Below are 20,248 nucleotides of genomic sequence, written 5' to 3'. Positions count from 1 at the left end.
AATCATCATTCCCTTTACTGAAGATAGGCTATAGACACATTAGTACAAACCAGTTGGAGTATGAATATTGTTTACCGTTTTGCTTTTGTGAAATTAGAGACAATTGTTGATTCAGAATTCAACTTGTCCAGATTCCTCACAGGGTAATAGACCTACAGAGGTTCCTTGCAAACACTCTTTTAGTAACAACTTTTTAGAACAACACAATGTTAATGCTGTAATAAACTTAACTTGTGGAGATGAAGTAGTTGCCTCATTACACGTCCCGCAGTTTAAAGATCTGATAGCCGCCAGAAACAGAAATCTGCTTTCACAACCTTGAGTTCTAACACTAGTCCAGCAAGAAGACATCAAAAGGCAGATGTGTGACTGCACATTGAAGCAAGCTCAGATGACTAATGATCAGGTTAGTCTAGGATGTGTGTGTGTGTGTGTGTGTGTGTGTGTGTGTGTGTGTGTGTGTGTGTGTGTGTGTGTGTGTGTGTGTGTGTGTGTGTGTGTGTGTGTGTGTGTGTGTGTGTGTGTGTGTGTGTGTGTGTGTGCGCAGCGTTGTTAGGGCTGCAGCACAAGGCGATCCAGGGAATGTTCTGTACAACTGAGCCTCTCAAACAGGAAGTCGTTTACCTGATTACATAACACACACAAAGAGGTAGAGGTACTGGAGACTTGCCAGAGCCGCCACTCCCTGCCTGCTCCTCCTCGACTCCTGGCATAGTAAGTGACGTCACCGCAGCTGGGCGGAAAGGAAGTGAAGCAATCAGTGAAGCATTTTAACAATATCACAAACTACCTCCTCACTCATCCCATTGACTTCATCAGAAACCACTCCCTCTGCATCTTATGTACATTGATGGTACTGTCATTCTCGATGAGTCAAACGTGCATCAGGTGTGACGGAATAAATGGCGCATCCGGTACGGTTTAGCTACTTCTGGGTTTTTGATGTAGTATTTCCACGTTCAGGTCTCATGAAGGATTGTAATGTAATGATATCTAACTAGGGCCAAAGTATTTTAATAGTTCTCAGATCCATGTAGAGGCAGATGATTGCATCATTTGCACCAAAGTTTGTTTTCAATTTGAACTATTCATCTGGTATTCGTTATAAATCCATGATTCTCTCTTAATCACGAGCGTAGTGTTATTCTAACCGCTAGAGGCTGCATCTGAAATGGCGCACTTTATTTTTGGTTTCTTCTTGTCATGGCGTACACAGTAAGTCATTTTATGGTGGTGTAATGTCAGGTCGTATAAGTATGATATCACTCCCTATGATGACCTATCTGTGATGTTAAATGATGGCAAATAATTTAATGCATTGCCTCTTACTACTGTATACTGTATGTAGACAGGTTGTGATGTTTTTGGTTTATTCCTCTTCGGCCTTTCCGTCAGTCATAATTGAGTTAATTACGTTTATTAAATCTCACGTCATGCCTCTCATAATTAAAACAAAAGAGGCTGCTTTCTACAGTAGCATCCTAAGTCTGCCTTTGTTGCTAGGCGTTAGGGGGTTTGGGCCTGCCTCTGTTGCCACAGAGGTAGGTTGTTAGGGTGCGTCCCAAATAGCACCCTGTTACCTGTGTGGTGCACCACTTTGGACCCGAGCAGTGCACTGTAAATGGAATAGGGTGCCATTTGGGACGCAACCGTAGGCCAGTGCAGTGGATGATAAGGGTTCATGTCAGGGTGTCCCTTCGGGGACTTGTTAATGAGGACTAGAACGAAAGGACTTCACCGAGGAACACAGCTGTTCAAGGTCCTATACTCTCTCTCTGATTGGCCCCATCGCTAGCCTGGTCCCAGATCTGTTTGTGCTATATTGCCAGCTCCTTCATTTTCTGCGAGACAATGACCAGATAAATTGGCAAGACAGCACAGACAGATCAACTGATCATAAGAGCTAGTAATAACAAACAAGTGAAGTGTACCAAAGAAGGAGTAAATAAATAGAGTAAGATATTGCTTTGACATTTGTGTTGCCAGTTCATTTATGAAGTTCCATATTGTATCATTTCAAGAGGACAAGCTTTGTTAGAATAATACTCCTTAGTAATGATATGTTTATTTCCTCCATTCTTGGAATTGAAAAGGCCAGTGTACGAGAGCATTGTGTTGTGTTATTAAGGTGTGTCTTATGCTGAGGCTGTCGCTTGAGTTCTGGTGCGTGTTCTGACTTTGCTGTCAGGACCAGGCATGTTTAGGAATGTATTCCTAGGAACACTACAACTACAGAAGATTCCCATCCAACCATTTAATGCGAGTAAAGAACATGTCTGATAAGAAAATGTCATGACAGGCCTGATGTAAACTTTCCAAATGTCAACAAAACAAAATAAGCAAGGTGGGATCTTTTTGCGGATTTTAGAATCTTCGCAGGACAATCTGTCGCCAATTGGATGGAAACCTAGCTACTGACTTGAATTTGAGGAAGGTAAATTCCCTGTTTGTCCCAAAGCTCTTACTCTGACTCCAGGGACACATTTACCAGAATGTGAAGTAGTGTCGCTCTTGCTCAACCACGACGATAGTTTTGTTCGAGCGATTGGTTAGAATGCTGCTTATTGAGTGTGAAGTGTTGTGTTGCGGATGTTCCCTGGTTCTAGCCAAGGCTACTCTGTTTGTTCAAATTTGATTTTATTCCACATTTAACTCTGTACTCTACAGCCGTCTATAGTTGATCACTTGTGGTCTTTAGTGTGTGATGGTGCTTGGGGAACCACGCATCTTTCCTCATCTGGATCGAATCCCCAAGCTGACAAGGTAAAACTCTTGTCGTTCTGCCCCTGAACAAGGCAGTTAACCCACTGTTCCCCGGTAGGCCGTCATTGTAAATATAATTTGTTCTTAACCGACTTGCCTAGTTAAATAAAGGTTAAATCAAATCAAATGTGCCCCTGATTCACAGTGTCAGTCTCAACAGCCTTTCAGACCAGCTCAAGGGACATACAGACAGAATGAACAGGAAGTCAGTAAGGTGACCTGTTTCCTCCAGACCCACATTCTCCTCAGTCAGTCTCTACTACTATGTAAAGGATCGTCTTGTCTTCCTCTGCATACTTATCTCTAGTACTGCCTCCTTGCCTTGACTTAACACGGTTTCTGTAAGAGTAGATTACAGCATTATCAGCCTTTTATCTTAGGCGTTTGTTGTCCTGGCTCGCTCAATGGCTCTATTGTTGGTGCTAGAGCCTGTGTATACATACATATTATCAGCACTTGGAAGAGCCTGATACATTTTTTTAATTGTGCCAAGAATGGGAGTTGTATTCCAATATGGCTCCAGCTTTAATTTAATTTGACCTTTATTTAACCAGGCAAGTCAGTTAAGAACACATTCTTATTTTCAATGACAGCCTGGGAACAGTGGGTTAACTGCCTGTTCAGGGGCAGAACGACAGATTTGTACCTTGTCAGCTCGTAGGTTTGAACTCGCAACCTTCCGGTTACTAGTCCAACGCTCTAACCACTAGGCCTTTAAGACTTTCCACAAAAGTCTTAAAGGTCCTGACAATAGCCTTTTGAATGACTAAAATATCACCCATGATATTTTTTTTTTCGGGGGGGGTATAGAAATGCTATAAAACAGAACTTTTTATCTCATGGCTAACAACCAATGAATTTTGAAAAGACAAGCTGAGTGGACAAAAAGTTTATTTTCATGAGCTGGCCTTGACTGAGAGCTCTTTGAAACACCTATATCAAGAAACTTGGATGCAGAATTGCAGTAAAATCATCTCAATCAAATTTGGTGACACACAAAGCAACTCAAACAACATTGAAATTGCATCAATTATGTATTTTTTTTATATACAGTTGAAGTCGGAAGTTTACATACACCTTAGCCAAATACATTTAAACTCAGTTTTTCACAATTCCTGACATTTAATCCTAGTACAAAATCACTGTCTCAGGTCAGTTAGGATCACCACTTTATTTTAAGAATGTGAAATGTCAGAATAATAGTAGAGAGAATGATTTATTTCAGTTTTTATTTCTTTCATCACATTCCCAGTGGGTCATACATTTGCATACACTCAATTAGTATTTGTATTTGCCTTTATATTGTATAACTTGGGTCAAACGTTTTGGGTAGCCCTCCACAAGCTTCCCACAATAAGTTGGGTGAATTTTGGCCCATTCCTCCTGACAGAGCTGGTGTAACTGAGTCAGGTTTGTAGGCCTCCTTGCTCGCACACGCTTTTTCAGTTCTGCCCACACATTTTCTATAGGATTGAGGTCAGGGCATTCTGATGGCCACTCCAATACCTTGACTTTGTTATCCTTAAGCCATTTTGCCACAACTTTGGAAGTATGCTTGGGGTCATTGTCCATTTGGAAGACCCATTTGTGACCAAGCTTTAACTTCCTGACTGATGTTGCTTCAATATATCCACAATTTTCCTGCCTCGTGATGCCTCGTGACTCCATCTATTTTGTGAAGTGCACCAGTCCCTCCTGCAGCAAAGCACCCCCAAAACATCATGCTGCCACCCCGTGCTTCACGGTTGGGATGGTGTTCTTCAGCTTGCGGGCATCCCCCTTTTTCCTCCAAACATAACGATGGTCATTATGGCCAAACATTTTATATTTTTGTTTCATCATACCAGAGGACATTTTCTCCAAAAAGTATGATCTTTGTCCCCATGTGCAGTTGCAAACCGTAGTCTGGCTTTTTTATGGCGGTTTTGGAGCAGTGGCTTCTTCTTTGCTGAGCGTCCTTTCAGGTTATGTTGACATAGGACTCGTTCTACTGTGGATATCGATACTGTTGTACCTGTTTCCTCCAGCATCTTCACAAGGTCCTTTGCTGTTGTTCTGCGATTGATTAGCACTTTTCGCACCAAAGTACGTTAATCTCTAGGAGACAGAACGCGTCTCCTTCCTGAGCGGTATGATGGCTGCGTGGGTCCATGGTGTTTATTCTTGCGTACTATTGTTTGTACAGATGAACGTGGTACCTTCAGGCGTTTGGAAATTGCTCCCAAGGATAAACCAGACTTGTGGAGTTCTACATTTTTTGTCTAAGGTCTTGGCTGATTTCTTTTGATTTTCCCATGATGTCAAGCAAAGAGGCACTGAGTTTGAAGGTAGACCTTGAAATACATCCACAGGTACACCTCCAACTGACTCAAATTATTTGAATTAGCCTATCAGAAGCTTCTAAAGCCATTACATCATTTTCTGGAATTTTCCAAGCTGTTTAAAGGCACAGTCAACATAGTTTATGCAAACTTCTGACCCACTGGAATTGTGATACAGTGAATTATAAGTTAAATAATCTCTGTTAACAATCCTTGGAAAAATGTATTGTCGTGCACAAAGTAAATGTCCTAACCGACTTGCCAAAACTATAGTTTGTTAACAAGAAATTTGTGGAGTGGTTGAAAAACAAGTTTTAATGACTCCAACCTAAGTGCATGTAAACTTCCGACTTCAACTGTATGTATACATCTCCCGTTTGTCATATCTCTTGTGATATGGTTCACAGCTGCACTGACAGATGTGTTAACTATATATACAGTTGAAGTCGGAAGTTTACATGGACTTAGGTTGGAGTCATTAAAACTTGTTTTTTAACCACTCCACAAATTTCTTGTCTGCATTTTGAATGACCTTTCCCCCCCTTTTGTTCCATGCTGGCTGAAGACCTAGCCAGTAACTAGCTAACACCAGACACAGATGAAAGGGGAAACATGTAAATATCTTTGCCATAGATGAATATTGTAAACTTTTAATTATATTTGCTGACAGACACCCTACAGTCAAATTTTTGCACCAGTAAAATAGCTACATAGCTCTTTAAACCACGCCCCTCCACAAACACACCTTCTCAGATGTTGTTTACAAGGCAGTACTTATTTAAATTAGGTAAGAGAATATCATGTTGCCATTGGTTTAATAAAATTAGCGTTAGGGTGATGTCGCCCTATTCCTTTAGTAATCCCGCCTCCTGAATCCAAGTGTTTGACATGGAGGACGGTGTATCTCCCTCCAGATCCCTGACAAGTTAATTGAGAGGGGGACCAGTAACTTTATGATCAAACTTCATCAATGTAGAAGCAACAGTCATTTTTCATACTTTGGTCATCATACTTTGATCTGGTTTCATCTAAATGCCAACCACTTTCATGAAAAACATGATTTTGACTGTTCAAGACCTTTAAATAATCATTGTTATCTAACTCCAAAACCCGTCGCTTCATAAACTCCAGAAGATGCTGCATTCATGGACCGATAACGTCCCTTTAATGTTACCAATATTCTTAGTTGTGACAGGGAGATGAGTGGAATAGATAATAATCCCCATGAAACGCCTGTTTGTAAAGAGTAACTCAAAATATTTCTGCACAGAGTTGACACGGTGCAGAAACTCAAGGCATTTGTTTTAACTAGCCAGAATAGCAGTGGAAAGAGTCTGGGCCAAGATAAATATGGTCGGCCAACTCAGAGCACACAGCGACTCATGAGTAAGCGGCAGCATCGTAGGGATCAATTTCCCATTCTAGATTCACACCAGCTCAGCTATTTAATGCTATTGAATGAACCAAAGTATGACTGTGCACAGCACAGCTCACACCTACAAACAAAGAAACAAGACAATTTAAGCTCCTCTGACACACGTGTGTAAAGAGAGGCAGAAGTGAATCAGAGAGTCGGTGTACTTTGTTGTCTTGGGTATGCCAGTGTACATTTTAACAGTGACTATGCATGATGAATATCACTATCCATGTAATGGTGCTTGGTAGCTAAGATATTCCTGTCTGGATCAAGGCAGCAGTTTTTCCATGTTCATTGTGAAATTCAAGTATGGTCACTTTTCACTCAGGTGATCTGTCTTCTACTTTCCTGGATGATTTCTAATCATCTTCTCTCCCCCCCAGTATGCCAGGGCATCACTAACCGGTTCAGCCTTCTGGGGTCAAAAGAGGGCCACTACTTGAACATGGTCAAGACCTACAGCAATTGTACCATTGTCCTGGAGAACCTGGAGGTCACTCACATGGAAGACCACCATGATCTGTCTTTCCTCAGGGTAAGATAAAAGGAACGTTAGCCTGGTCCCAGATCTGTTTGCGCTGTCTTGTCAGCTCCCATGAACAATGACCATAGGAGATGTCAAGATGGCACAAACAGTTCTGGGACCAGGCTACAGGTAAGGAACCCCTTTGTTTGGAGAAAGCATTGGAGAAAGCATGACTGGATGAAAACATCACAGCCGCAAAACAAAATGTCTCACAAGCTTGTTTTAACCTCTGGGCATGGTCCAAAGCTATTTCAACGGGTAAGCTGTTCAAAACACCTCAATAGAGCCTTATAGCTTCAGTTGAGATAGTCTCTTAGGTTGCGCTCATACTTGTGACTAGGTTCAGTGGGTTACCGGTGGTAACCTTCTGTGAACCTTGTCTAGCTATGAAGTTATAGACAGGTGAAAACCAGTAGGACCTGAGCTGGAGCCTCTAGGTCTGAAGTTGTTCACCCCTGGCATAGTGTGTGAAGACAAGGCCTAACCCAAATCTTTCCTTGTTTGTCCACAGTCCATTCAGGAGGTGGGTGGCTATGTTCTGATCGCCCTCAACACAGCCAACAGGATTCCCCTGGACAACCTGCGCATCATCCGAGGCCACACTCTCTACAACGATGGCTTTGCCCTGGCTGTGTTGATGAACCATAATAAGTCAATGGGAGCAGGCACCACCGAGCTGCCTCTGACCAGCCTCACAGGTCAGTCTCTAGGCCTGTCCCTGCTCTGCCCAGGCAGTCGCTGTACCCAGCCGCATAATGACTGGTCACTGTGTGCCTTCTCACGTACTAGAACCAAACCAGGGAAACTCTGAACCCTTGTTATAAGCTAGGGTCGGGTGGCAGCTGGAGCTAGGGTTAGGGTTGTGGTTGAGGGTTAGGGTTAGGGTTGAACCGGGATGTGAGCATGAAGCTACGGTTAGGGTTGAACCAGGATGTGGACATGAAGCTAGGGTTAGGGTTGAGGCTAGGGTTAGAGTTGAACCAGGATGTAGACATGAAGCTAGGGTTAGGGTTGAGGCTAGGGTTAGAGTTGAACCAGGATGTGGACATGAAGCTAGGGTTGTGATTGAGGCTAGGGTTAGGGCTTAACCAGGTTGTGTACATGAAGCTAGTGTTAGGGTTGTGATTGAGGCTATGGTTAGGGCGTAACCAGGTTGTGTACATAAAGCTAGTGTTAGGGTTGTGATTGAGGCTAGGGTTAGGGTTGAACCAGGATGTGGACATGAAGCTAGGGTTAGAGTTGAACCAGGATGTGGACATGAAGCTACGGTTAGGGTTGAACCAGGATGTGAACATGAAGCTAGGGTTAGGATTGAGGCTAGGGTTAGGGTTGAACCAGGATGTGAACATGAATCTAGGGTTAGGGTTGAGGCTAGGGTTAGAGTTGAACCAGGATGTGGACAGGAAGCTAGGGTTAGGGTTGAGGCTACGGTTAGGGTTGAACCAGGATGTGGACATGAAGCTAGGGTTAGGGTTGAACCAGGATGTGAGCATGAAGCTACGGTTAGGGTTGAACCAGGATGTGGACATGAAGCTAGGGTTAGAGTTGAACCAGGATGTGAGCATGAAGCTAGGGTTAGAGTTGAACCAGGATGTGAGCATGAAGCTACGGTTAGGGTTGAACCAGGATGTGAACATGAAGCTAGGGTTAGGGTTGAGGCTAGGGTTAGAGTTGAACCAGGATGTAGACATGAAGCTACGGTTAGGGTTGAACCAGGATGTGGACATGAAGCTAGGGTTAGGGTTGAGGCTAGGGTTAGAGTTGAACCAGGATGTAGACATGAAGCTAGGGTTAGGGTTGAGGCTAGGGTTAGAGTTGAACCAGGATGTGGACATGAAGCTAGGGTTGTGATTGAGGCTAGGGTTAGGGCTTAACCAGGTTGTGTACATGAAGCTAGTGTTAGGGTTGTGATTGAGGCTATGGTTAGGGCGTAACCAGGTTGTGTACATAAAGCTAGTGTTAGGGTTGTGATTGAGGCTAGGGTTAGGTTGAACCAGGATGTGGACATGAAGCTAGGGTTAGAGTTGAACCAGGATGTGAACATGAAGCTACGGTTAGGGTTGAACCAGGATGTGAACATGAAGCTAGGGTTAGGATTGAGGCTAGGGTTAGGGTTGAACCAGGATGTGAACATGAATCTAGGGTTAGGGTTGAGGCTAGGGTTAGAGTTGAACCAGGATGTGGACAGGAAGCTAGGGTTAGGGTTGAGGCTACGGTTAGGGTTGAACCAGGATGTGGACATGAAGCTAGGGTTAGGGTTGAACCAGGATGTGAGCATGAAGCTACGGTTAGGGTTGAACCAGGATGTGGACATGAAGCTAGGGTTAGAGTTGAACCAGGATGTGAGCATGAAGCTAGGGTTAGAGTTGAACCAGGATGTGAACATGAAGCTAGGGTTAGGGTTGAGGCTAGGGTTAGGGTTGAACCAGGATGTGAACATGAAGCTAGGGTTAGAGTTGAACCAGGATGTGAGCATGAAGCTAGGGTTAGAGTTGAACCAGGATGTGAACATGAAGCTAGGTTTAGGGTTGAGGCTAGGGTTAGGGTTGAACCAGGATGTGAACATGAAGCTAGGGTTAGAGTTGAACCAGGATGTGAGCATGAAGCTACGGTTAGGGTTGAACCAGGATGTGGACATGAAGCTAGGGTTAGAGTTGAACCAGGATGTGAACATGAAGCTAGGGTTAGAGTTAGAGTTGAACCAGGATGTGAACATGAAGCTAGGGTTAGAGTTGAACCAGGATGTGAGCATGAAGCTACGGTTGGGGTTGAACCAGGATGTGGACATGAAGCTAGGGTTAGAGTTGAACCAGGATGTGAGCATGAAGCTAGGGTTAGAGTTGAACCAGGATGTGAACATGAAGCTAGGGTTAGGGTTGAGGCTAGGGTTAGGGTTGAACCAGGATGTGAACATGAAGCTACGGTTAGGGTTGAACCAGGATGTGAACAGGAAGCTAGGGTTAGGGTTGAGGCTACGGTTAGGGTTGAACCAGGATGTGGACATGAAGTGAGGGTTAGTGTTGAGGCTAGGGTTAGAGTTGAACCAGGATGTGAACATGTAGCTCGGGTTAGGGTTGAGGCTAGGGTTAGAGTTGAACCAGGATGTGGACATGAAGCTAGGGTTAGGGTTGTGATTGAGGCTATGGTTAGGGCGTAACCAGGTTGTGTACATAAAGCAAGGGTTGTGATTGAGGCTAGGGTTAGAGTTGAACCAGGATGTGGACATGAAGCTAGGGTTAGGGTTGAGGCTAGGGTTAGAGTTAGAGTTGAACCAGAATGTGGACATGAAGCTAGGGTTAGAGTTGAACCAGGATGTGGACAGGAAGCTAGGGTTAGGGTTGAGGCTAGGGTTAGAGTTAGAGTTGAACCAGAATGTGGACATGAAGCTAGGGTTAGAGTTGAACCAGGATGTGAACATGAAGCTACGGTTAGGGTTGAACCAGGATGTGAACATGAAGCTAGGGTTAGGGTTGAGGCTACGGTTTGGGTTGAACCAGGATGTGGACATGAAGCGAGGGTTAGTGTTGAGGCTAGGGTTAGAGTTGAACCAGGATGTGAACATGTAGCTCGGGTTAGGGTTGAGGCTAGGGTTAGAGTTAGAGTTGAACCAGGATGTGGACATGAAGCTAGGGTTAGGGTTGTGATTGAGGCTATGGTTAGGGCGTAACCAGGTTGTGTACATAAAGCAAGGGTTGTGATTGAGGCTAGGGTTAGAGTTGAACCAGGATGTGGACATGAAGCTAGGGTTAGAGTTGAACCAGGATGTGGACAGGAAGCTAGGGTTAGGGTTGAGGCTACGGTTAGGGTTGAACCAGGATGTGGACATGAAGCTAGGGTTAGGGTTGAGGCTAGGGTTAGAGTTGAACCAGGATGTGGACATGAAGCTAGGGTTAGGGTTGAGGCTAGGGTTAGAGTTGAACCAGGATGTGGACATGAAGCTCGGGTTAGGGTTGCTTTTGGAGTTGGAGCTAGGTTATCTACACCGTTTTATTACATTGATTAATTCACATCAACATTCAACATCCATCTGAAAATATACGCATCTCTCTCCATTTTCCAGAGATCCTGAAAGGAGGAGTGAAGTTCTCAGGCAACCAGTTGTGTAACGTGGAGACCATCCAGTGGTTGGACATCGTGGACATTGACAGCAAACCCAACATGCAGTTACCTGAACCCAACAGAAATCGTCTCTGTAAGGAGCTCCTGTGTACAGCACATGAAACAATGCATCACATAAATGCACCTATCATAATCCCATTCAATGTTTTGTGTTTTTATACACGCTTGAGGCTAGATTTGTTCATGTTGTTAGATATTAACAGGAAGTTGCTTCACCCAGCGCAGCCAACAGTTTAGTCATGTTTAACTTTCAACGAATCAAAAACTCCAACTTTGCTTTATTGAACATTAAAATACTGAAGTACACTATAAAGTATTAAAGTACACTGAAGTTGCAGAGTTCTTGAACAATTATTTTTATATATTTTCTGTAGGTAAAAATTGTGATCCTGGATGCTTCAATGGTTCATGTTGGGCGCCCGGCCCAGAACACTGCCAGACATGTAAGTCTGTAAACCAGACTCTAATATTGTTGAAAGGTATACCGTAAGACAAAAACAAGGGCTTTAGTTGTATGATATCATAACTGGCACTTGCACATTACTGATGCTGTTTTCCTTCTGTCTAGTGACGAAGCTGAACTGTGCCCAGCAGTGCTCTAAGAGGTGTAAGGGTCCGTCTCCCATTGACTGCTGCAACGAACACTGTGCTGCAGGCTGCACTGGACCCAGACCTACAGACTGTCTGGTGAGAGACCCTAACCATAACCCTAACCCATCTTCACACTGTATCTGACCCAGACCTAGAGACTGTCTGGTGAGAGATCCTAACCATAACGCTAACCCATCTTCACACTGTATCTGACCCAGACCTAGAGACTGTCTGGTGAGAGATCCTAACCATAACCCTAACCCATCTTCACACTGTATCTGACCCAGACCTAGAGCGGCTGGTGAGAGATCCTAACCATAACCCTAACCCATCTTCACTCTGTATCTGACCCAGACCTAGAGCGGCTGGTGAGAGATCCTAACCATAACGCTAACCCATCTTCACACTGTATCTGACCCAGACCTACAGACTGTCTGGTGAGAGACCCTAACCATAACCCTAACCCATCTTCACACTGTATCTGACCCAGACCTAGAGCGGCTGGTGAGAGATCCTAACCATAACGCTAACCCATCTTCACACTGTATCTGACCCAGACCTAGAGACTGTCTGGTGAGAGATCCTAACCATAACCCTAACCCATCTTCACACTGTATCTGACCCAGACCTAGAGACTGTCTGGTGAGAGATCCTAACCATAACCCTAACCCATCTTCACACTGTATCTGACGCAGACCTACAGACTGTCTGGTGAGAGATCCTAACCATAACCCTAACCCATCTTCACACTGTATCTGACCCAGACCTAGAGACTGTCTGGTGAGAGATCCTAACCATAACCCTAACCCATCTTCACACTGTATCTGAGCCAGACCTAGAGACTGTCTGGTGAGAGATCCTAACCATAACCCTAACCCATCTTCACACTGTATCTGACCCAGACCTACAGACTGTCTGGTGAGAGACCCTAACCATAACCCTAACCCATCTTCACACTGTGTCTGACCCAGACCTAGAGACTGTCTGGTGAGAGATCCCAACCATAACCCTAACCCATCTTCACACTGTATACACGACCCAGACCTAGAGACTGTCTGGTGAGAGATCCTAACCATAACTCTAACCCATCTTCACACTGTATCTGACCCAGACCTAGAGCGGCTGGTGAGAGATCCTAACCATAACCCTAACCCATCTTCACACTGTATCTGACCCAGACCTAGAGCGGCTGGTGAGAGATCCTAACCATAACCCTAACCCATCTTCACACTGTATCTGACCCAGACCTAGAGCGACTGGTGAGAGATCCTAACCATAACGCTAACCCATCTTCACACTGTATCTGACCCAGACCTACAGACTGTCTGGTGAGAGCCCCTAACCATAACCCTAACCCATCTTCACACTGTATCTGACCCAGACCTAGAGCGGCTGGTGAGAGATCCTAACCATAACGCTAACCCATCTTCACACTGTATCTGACCCAGACCTAGAGACTGTCTGGTGAGAGATCCTAACCATAACCCTAACCCATCTTTACACTGTATCTGACCCAGACCTAGAGACTGTCTGGTGAGAGATCCTAACCATAACCCTAACCCATCTTCACACTGTATCTGACCCAGACCTAGAGACTGTCTGGTGAGAGATCCTAACCATAACCCTAACCCATCTTCACACTGTATCTGACCCAGACCTACAGACTGTCTGGTGAGAGATCCTAACCATAACCCTAACCCATCTTCACACTGTATCTGACCCAGACCTAGAGACTGTCTGGTGAGAGATCCTAACCATAACCCTAACCCATCTTCACACTGTATCTGACCCAGACCTAGAGACTGTCTGGTGAGAGATCCTAACCATAACCCTAACCCATCTTCACACTGTATCTGACCCAGACCTACAGACTGTCTGGTGAGAGACCCTAACCATAACCCTAACCCATCTTCACACTGTGTCTGACCCAGACCTAGAGACTGTCTGGTGAGAGATCCCAACCATAACCCTAACCCATCTTCACACTGTATACACGACCCAGACCTAGAGACTGTCTGGTGAGAGATCCTAACCATAACCCTAACCCATCTTCACACTGTATCTGACCCAGACCTAGAGCGGCTGGTGAGAGATCCTAACCATAACCCTAACCCATCTTCACACTGTATCTGACCCAGACCTAGAGCGGCTGGTGAGAGATCCTAACCATAACCCTAACCCATCTTCACACTGTATCTGACCCAGACCTAGAGCGGCTGGTGAGAGACAGACCGACAGACAGACACGCCACTTTCACAAGTGGCAGAGACAGATTCCACATTCATATTGTACTGGTGTCATAGGGTGGGACAGGAGTGACCATGAACGATTCGGGGCTTCAGTTAGGCTTTAAGTAGGGTCCCTGGTCAAGTCACGTGGTCTGACAAAACCCTGGCTAGTCACAGGTCAAGAATGGCATCTCTCACATATACTATATATACTAGGCCGTCTTTGTAAATAAGAATTTGTTCTTCACTGACTTGCCTAGTTAAATAAAGGTTAAATAAAATAAATAAATAAAAACATTTTTTATTTTGTAGTTATTTCTTCACCCAATAAATGTGTTAGGAAACAGACACATTGCATTTCACATTTCACACATCATTATTTCTGTCTTATGATGCTCCCTTTGGTCTTATTGGCTGGTGACCAACATACTTTACACCAGTACCACTGTTTTCTATCCACTTTATGATTAAAACCACATTGTATTGCTTTTGTATCTGTTGACCCTTTCTATCGCTGATTAAACCCTGCTTTTTGACAGTGCCTTGAGAATCAGGCTTAGTTCCCAGCTGGGAAGCTAAGCCAGCGGCACCTATTCCTCTCTGGCTAAGCTGAGCCGTGAAATAGCAATGCAGTGTTATAATCTGTGCATACGGGTCTGTTATGGTCCTATTGCTCTGTCTATGATGGCTGGGCCGTATTTATTAGGACATGTAACATTTTAAAACATTTTGCAGCGGAAAGTGAAAACAAGCGTTTCTTATTGGACAGGTTCAGGTAGTCCTGTTTGTCTGTTGTCTTTGGTTTGCTGCTTAATGAACATAGCCCTGTTTGGTGCCGTAGGCCTGCCGGGACTTTCAGGATGACGGGACGTGTAAAGACTCGTGTCCGCGCCTCCTGCTCTATGACCGCAACCTTCACCAACTAGTCAACAACCCAGACGGGAAGTACAACTTCGGGGCCACCTGCGTCAAGACCTGCCCTCGTAAGAAAACCCACATGTTCCATCCATGTCCCCTTCCCCTTATGACCTCTTCTTATGAGGCTACTGTATATAATAAAGGATATAAGGATTCATTAGAAGCTTTGGGGGGTCAGGGACTGGAGTTGGAAAACACTGGCCTATAGGCTGGTGTATTACTCTAAGTCAGTCAGTCTGTGACAGTCTCTCTGAGTTGAATCAGAAACTGCATAAACGAGGGGAAAAAAGGATTTAGGTTCAGGGAGTGCTAATACTATAGACGCCTCTACTTTCTCCAGGCTGTTAGAATCAGCTCTCAGACACTGCCATGCATACAATACTGTCCTATACACAGTACACAATGCATTACATAGATTTGTTATATATTCTGTTTTTCCCCCTCAGATAACTATGTGGTGACAGACCATGGAGCGTGCGTTCGGACATGCAGTGGTGACACGTACGAAGTGGACGAGGGAGGAGTCAGGAAGTGCAAGAAGTGTGATGGGCTGTGCCCCAAAGGTACAGTTGATACTGCCACAACAAAACTGCATAGCGTTCGTTTTCTGTCTAGTGATTTCTCAAATATTTTAGTGTGACAAAGAAATTAGATGCCGGGCCTCCCGGGTGGCGCAGTGGTTAAGGGTGCTGTACTGTGATGCCAGCTGTGCCATCAGAGACGCTGGGTTCGCGCCCAGGCTCTGTCGTAACCGGGAGGTCCGTGGGGCGACGCACAATTGGCCTAGCGTTGTCCGGGTTAGGGAGGGCTTGGGCGGTAGGGATGTCCTTGTCTCATCGCGCACCAGCGACTCCTGTGGCGGGCCGGGTGCAGTGCACGCTAACCAAGGTTGCCAGGTGCACGGTGTTTCCTCTGACACATTGGCTTCCAGGTTGGATGCGTGCTGTGTTAAGAAGCAGTGCGGCTTGGTTGGGTTGTGTATTGAAGGACGCATGACTTTCTACCTTCGTCTCTCCCGAGCCTGTACAGGAGTTGTAGCGATGAGACAAGATAGTAGCTACTAAAACAGTTGGATACATTTACATTTAAGTCATTTAGCAGACGCTCTTATCCAGAGCGACTTACAAATTGGTGCATACACCTTATGACATCCAGTGGAACAGCCACTTACAATAGTGCATCTAAATCTTTTTAGGGGGGGGGGGTGAGAAGGATTACTTACCCTATCCTAAGTATTCCTTGAAGAGGTGGGGTTTCAGGTGTCTCCGGAAGGTGGTGATTGACTCCGCTGTCCTGGCGTCGTGAGGGAGTTTGTTCCACCATTGGGATACCATGAAATTGGGGAGAAAAGGGGGTAAAATAAAAAAGTAAATTAGATGCCATGTTTGTTTTTATTAACATATTACTAATTTTCACAGTTTGCAATGGACTTGGAATGGGGAAACTTGACAAAATTCTGTCAATCAACGCCACCAACATTGACACGTTCAAAAACTGCACCAAAATCAATGGGAACATTGCTATTATCTACACGTCTATCCATGGGTAAGTGTTAAGAACATATAGAATAAGACCTAAGAGCCTGTTGAGTAAGACCTGACTCGTTTTTTACATCACACTTAATGTGTTGTATTTGTATTTGTGAATATGGCAGATACATTTCACAGTTCTTGCTATTCACAGGGACCCATTTACCAAAGCACCAAAGATGGATCCTGCCAAGCTAGACGTTTTCAAGACGGTCAGAGAAATCACTGGTAAGACGCAGTGCAGACTAGTCTATTAACTATACTAAAAGGTTACCAAAAAAGCAATGTTGTTGATTCTTTTACATTCATATGTATTTGAATGGTCTTTTTTTCCTTCCCGTTCTATAAAAACAAACATCCAGGCTATCTGCTGATTCAGAACTGGCCCGAAAACATGACATCCCTCAGTCCCTTTGAAAACCTGGAGATTATTAGAGGACGGACCAAACAGTAAGTAACAGTAACAGTTTAGTCTCCGCATCTATTATATTATAGAGTGGCAGTAGTGAGCTGGTCAAGCCCTTAATAGCCACCTGGAACTTCAAAAAAAATGAAGTGTCTCCCTCTCCTCTCTCTCCCTCCTCAAGTGGTACGGTGAGCTTGGCCATAACCCAGCTAACCATCACCCACCTGGGCCTTCGCTCGCTGAAGGAGATCAGCGATGGAGACGTGGTCATCACCAGGAACACCAACCTCTGCTACACCAAGAAGCGCCACTGGAAGCAGCTGTTCAAGTCCGACAGGCAGACCATACAGCTGGAGAGCAATGCCCACGCAGACGCATGCGGTAAATCATAAAGTCATTATATTGACGTGTGTGGTCACATAACACCAACAAAAAAAAGGAACAGCAGCAAAGAGCAGTCGCAACAAACACCAACAGTCAACACCATAATGTCACATAAACAACTCGAGCCCGTAATAAAAGGCTGATAACACAACACTGTGTTTACTAAAACAAAGGTCACTTCGGGGTATGTGGCTCTGAGATTAATATTGGCCAATCTCTATTGTTGTGGCCATAAAACTGTGAAAGTGTGGGAGAACTAGGAAATGGACGCTAGCTTGTTACTTGTACAGGGTTGTGTGAAAAGTGAAAAGGATATTTTGAATACTATATATACTTTATGTCTTGGTTAAAACAATGATTTTGTGTCGATATGTATGTGTTTGTGCATGTGTGTTTGCAGGGCTGCAGAACAACACATGTGACACAATGTGTACCAGATACGGCTGCTGGGGACCTGGACCCACCATGTGTTTCGCCTGTCAGGACTACAGCCGAACAGGAAGCTGTGTAGACTCCTGTAACCTGCTAGAGGGGTGAGGGAGGATCCCTTGTCTGTTCCCCATTTATACAATTAAAGGGACCTGATTCTGCAAAGCTGAAGCAGTGAAGAAGCGTGAAATGAACTTTTTGTACACTTGGCAAAGAAAACTATTGGCAACTCAAGCTATCAATTGAACATGGGTATTTTGCAAGATGCCGTTTTGCATGGAATGAAATAGTAAAACCAGACAGAAGACTTGCCATCAGGAGTACATGTAAGAAGTTCTTAAGGCAGTAAGGCGGCAATTCATGAGAAGACAGTCCTCTCAGCTGGAATGGGAGCACTTAACTCATAGATATTTAACTTCGGGAGTCTCCTCTGTCAAACATTGAGTGTCACCTTGCTTACAATGGAACTCTTGCTATGAGGAAAGGGATCAATGCAACCATCTGCAAATGGAACCGCCTAAAATCAAATGTTGAACAAGTAGGAAGTATGGCCTGCTCCCAGATCTGTTTGTGCTGCCTTAGCAACTCCTATGGGACGATGACAATAAAGGTCGGCAAGACAGCTCAAACAGATCTGGGACTAGGGTAGTGGAAATATGCTACATGCTGACGTTTTGTCCTCATTCTGCAGGGAGCCACGTGAGACTGAGGTGAATAAGACGTGTGTGGAATGTCATCCTGAGTGTCAGCTCCTCAATGGAACCCAGACCTGCACTGGACCAGTATGTGTGTCTCTTATATGTATTCTATGTCTAAGTATTTGTCTCTATATTATAAACTGGGTGGTTCGAGCCGTGAATGCTGATTGGCTGAGAGCCGCGGTATATCAGGTATGCTGCTCTAATTACATTGGTAACCAGTTTATAATAGCAATAAGGCACCTAGGGTTTGTGGTATATGGCATCAATATGGAGTTGGTCCCCCCTTTTGCTGCTATAACAGCCCCCATCCACTCTTCTGGGAAGGCTTTCCACTAGATGTTGGAACAATGCTGCATGGACTTGCTTCCATTAAGCCACAAGAGCATTTGTGAGGTCGGGCACTGATGTTTGGCGAATCATTTAGAATGTCATTGTATGTTGTAGCGTTAAGATTTCCTTTCACTGGAACTACGGGCCTAGTCCAAACCATGAGAAACAGCCCCAGACCATGGTCAACTGTAAGTGCTGAAATTTTGAAGAGGAAAGGTCAACTGTAAGTGCTGTTATTTTGAAGAGGAAATGTCTAGGAGCAACAACGGCTCAGCTGCGAAGTGGTAGGCCACACAAACTCACGGAACGAGACCACCAAGTGTTGCAACTGAGGACAGACAATTTTTTGACCTACGCGCCTATGCACTCAGTGGTCCCGTTCTGTGAGCTCGTGTGGCCTACCACTTTGCGGCTGAGCCGTTGTTGCTCCTAGATATTTCCACTTCAAAATAACATCACTTACAGTTGACTGAGGAAGCTCTAGCAAGACAGAAATTTGACAAACTGACTTGTAAAGGTGGCATCCTATGATGGTGCCACGTTGAAAGTCGCTGAGCTCTTCTGTAAGTAATTTATGGAGATTGCATGACTATTTGCTCGATTTTATACACCTGTCGGCAATGGGTGTGGCTGAAACAGCCTAATCCACAAATTTGAAGGGGTGTCCACATACTTTTGTATGTATAGTGTACCACGGCTAATGGCTGTATCCAGGCACTCCGCGTTGCGTCGTGCATAAGAACAGCCCTTAGCCGTGGTATATTGACCATATAGGGGCGGCAGATAGCCTAGTGGGGAGGAGCGTTGGGCCAGTAACCGAAAAGTTGTCGAATCGAATCCCAGAGCTGACAAGGTTCTGCTCCTGAATAAGGTAACCACTGTTCCCCGGGCGCTGATGACGGTGATGTCGATTAAGGCAGCCCCTCCGGACCTCTCTGATTCAGAGGGGTTGGGTTAAATGCGGAAGACACATTTCAGTTGAATGCATTCAATTGCACAACTGACTAGGTATCCCCCTTTCCCTACCACCCCGTGCCTTATTGCTATGTGTCCATCTCCATGCCATGTCCCAGCACAGTAGGCACAATGTATTTCTCTAGCATGCTATTATTATACAATAGTTGTGTCTGTTAAATAAAGTATGTCTCCACACAGTTGTTTCTTTAAGATGTGTATGTAATACAAGGTCTTGCTATCCTCTTCTCTCTCTTTCAGGGCCAAGAGCAGTGTACCCAGTGCGCTAACTTCAAAGACGGCAACAACTGTGTCCTGGGGTGCCCTAGAGGGGTGCCAGGGGTGGCAGGGGGCAAGAACACCTTCATCTGGAAGTATGCAGATAAGATGAAGGTGTGCCAGCTGTGCCACCAGAACTGTACCCAGGGGTAAGTTAAGGAATCTGTCACAACCGCATAAATACCGCAATACACAAATACAGACACATGCATCCCATTTGAATATTAAAAATGAAATGTCTCAGTAAAAAAATTGATGTTGAGGTGTTGGAACGGACACGTGTTCATACGTGCGTTATGTGTTTACAGATGCACCGGTCCTGGTCTGAGAGGCTGTCAGTCTATAGGGTAAGC

The 20,248-nt window shown here is 44.8% G+C and overlaps 1 protein-coding gene across 2 annotated transcripts in view; it reads left to right on the top strand.

Annotated features, from left to right (window-relative positions):
- Positions 1 to 20,248, top strand: part of LOC118394834 (epidermal growth factor receptor-like) — a 56,107-nt gene that overhangs the window by 25,775 nt on the left and 10,084 nt on the right. Inside the window, exons 1-16 of one of the 2 annotated variants that reach the window (XM_052463929.1) lie at positions 2,417 to 2,434; positions 6,885 to 7,036; positions 7,539 to 7,725; positions 11,088 to 11,219; positions 11,521 to 11,589; positions 11,715 to 11,833; positions 14,807 to 14,948; positions 15,330 to 15,446; positions 16,302 to 16,428; positions 16,567 to 16,640; positions 16,775 to 16,862; positions 17,000 to 17,199; positions 17,603 to 17,735; positions 18,323 to 18,413; positions 19,878 to 20,044; positions 20,204 to 20,242. In XM_052463929.1, the coding sequence (XP_052319889.1) occupies positions 6,947 to 7,036; positions 7,539 to 7,725; positions 11,088 to 11,219; positions 11,521 to 11,589; positions 11,715 to 11,833; positions 14,807 to 14,948; positions 15,330 to 15,446; positions 16,302 to 16,428; positions 16,567 to 16,640; positions 16,775 to 16,862; positions 17,000 to 17,199; positions 17,603 to 17,735; positions 18,323 to 18,413; positions 19,878 to 20,044; positions 20,204 to 20,242 (1,775 nt within the window). In that variant the 5' untranslated portion in view covers positions 2,417 to 2,434; positions 6,885 to 6,946. Of the gene's footprint in view, positions 1 to 2,416; positions 2,435 to 6,884; positions 7,037 to 7,538; positions 7,726 to 11,087; positions 11,220 to 11,520; positions 11,590 to 11,714; positions 11,834 to 14,806; positions 14,949 to 15,329; positions 15,447 to 16,301; positions 16,429 to 16,566; positions 16,641 to 16,774; positions 16,863 to 16,999; positions 17,200 to 17,602; positions 17,736 to 18,322; positions 18,414 to 19,877; positions 20,045 to 20,203; positions 20,243 to 20,248 lie in introns of those variants that run through there. The other variant, XM_035788418.2, reaches the window with a different exon arrangement.

The sequence above is a fragment of the Oncorhynchus keta genome, chromosome 15 (genome assembly GCF_023373465.1).
Source record: "Oncorhynchus keta strain PuntledgeMale-10-30-2019 chromosome 15, Oket_V2, whole genome shotgun sequence".
NCBI classification, from domain to species: domain Eukaryota; kingdom Metazoa; phylum Chordata; class Actinopteri; order Salmoniformes; family Salmonidae; genus Oncorhynchus; species Oncorhynchus keta.
The sequence above is the reverse complement of the archived record's forward strand: the minus strand, read 5'-3'. Positions and strand labels throughout refer to the sequence as shown.